This window comes from Austrofundulus limnaeus, unplaced genomic scaffold (genome assembly GCF_001266775.1).
Source record: "Austrofundulus limnaeus strain Quisiro unplaced genomic scaffold, Austrofundulus_limnaeus-1.0 Scaffold2787, whole genome shotgun sequence".
NCBI classification, from domain to species: domain Eukaryota; kingdom Metazoa; phylum Chordata; class Actinopteri; order Cyprinodontiformes; family Rivulidae; genus Austrofundulus; species Austrofundulus limnaeus.
Genome location: NW_013955189.1, coordinates 16,357 through 17,475, shown reverse-complemented (window position 1 = coordinate 17,475; position 1,119 = coordinate 16,357). Strand labels below are relative to the sequence as shown.

General features: G+C 45.0%; 1 protein-coding gene across 1 annotated transcript in view; it reads left to right on the top strand.

Annotated features, from left to right (window-relative positions):
* Positions 1-175: 175 nt before the first annotated feature.
* LOC106511432 (mitochondrial import inner membrane translocase subunit TIM50) overlaps positions 176-1,119 on the top strand; it is a gene marked incomplete at its 3' end in the record, with an annotated part of 5,464 nt that continues 4,520 nt past the window's right edge. Inside the window, 1 exon segment of the mRNA XM_014000192.1 lies at positions 176-492. Within this exon segment, the coding sequence (XP_013855646.1) occupies positions 292-492 (201 nt within the window).

The following is a 1,119-nucleotide window of genomic DNA, read 5'->3' as shown; positions in this document are numbered from 1 at the left end:
CTTTGGTAAACGGTGTGTTCAAAGTCAGTTACTGACTTTTGATATGAGAAAGTCATTTCTGCTCAATAAAACTAAAAACAAATTGATAAATTAACCATCATGGTGGTTTAGCTACGTAATCGAAGGTAAGATCTATTCTTTCTTCTGATTGGCCTGACGCACTTTTACAACCACGTGGTTTGTCCCTCTCTCTGATTGGGTGTTCCACCTGCCCTTCATCAGCTCCAACCAATCACTACTTTCGTCCTTCAGTCTTGCGTCACGCTCACACGCCGGCATTGACAATCCAAGATGTCGTCGGTGATCCCCATGTGTGTCCGAGCTAGCCACGGCCTCCTGAGGCTAAAGAGCAGGGTGATCCGTGCTTCTTCCCCGGCAGCGGTGGATATCATCCGGACACTCTCTGCGAACCGTCCCCCGGCCGGAGCGGGTAGTGTTCCGGGCGGGTTGGCCCAGGCTGTCCTTCAGCAGAGACTCCAGCAGCAGAGTCAGGTGAGGTGCGCTCGATTTCTACCTCAGGTAGCGACGAAAGCGGGAATACTGAACCGTGTGGGATCGATCAGTAAACCCCGCCCTTCTAAACTGTCCGTGTAAATAAAATCTAAGCTACTTCCGACCAGTGACGGCTACAAACATGTTACCTCAATAAATCTTTGATATCAGCTGTCTCCTTCCTGAAATAAGTTCTTCTTCAGGTTTTTGATTAGTTCCATCATAGATGCTAACATGGATGTTAGCATGGATGTTAGCATGGATGCTAGCATGGATGTTAGCGTGAATGTTAGCATGGATGTTAGCGTGGATGTTAGCATGGATGTTAGCATGGATGTTAGCATGGATGTTAGCATGGATGTTAGCATGGATGCTAGCATGTGTAATGTTGTTTAGACAGCGTGGCGCAGCTCCATCATGGTGTGTAACAGTCATTACTGTCAGTAATAACACCAGATATGCTGTGCTAATGGTTTGACAGTTAGAAGAGGATCTCCTTTGGTTTCTCTCCACATTCATTTTAAACATCCTCTTCTTCACTTTGTGTTTATATACTGCTCTGGAAATAAATAGACCAATTTAAATAATAAGTCTTGATAATCATCCAAAACCTTACCAAATAATTTG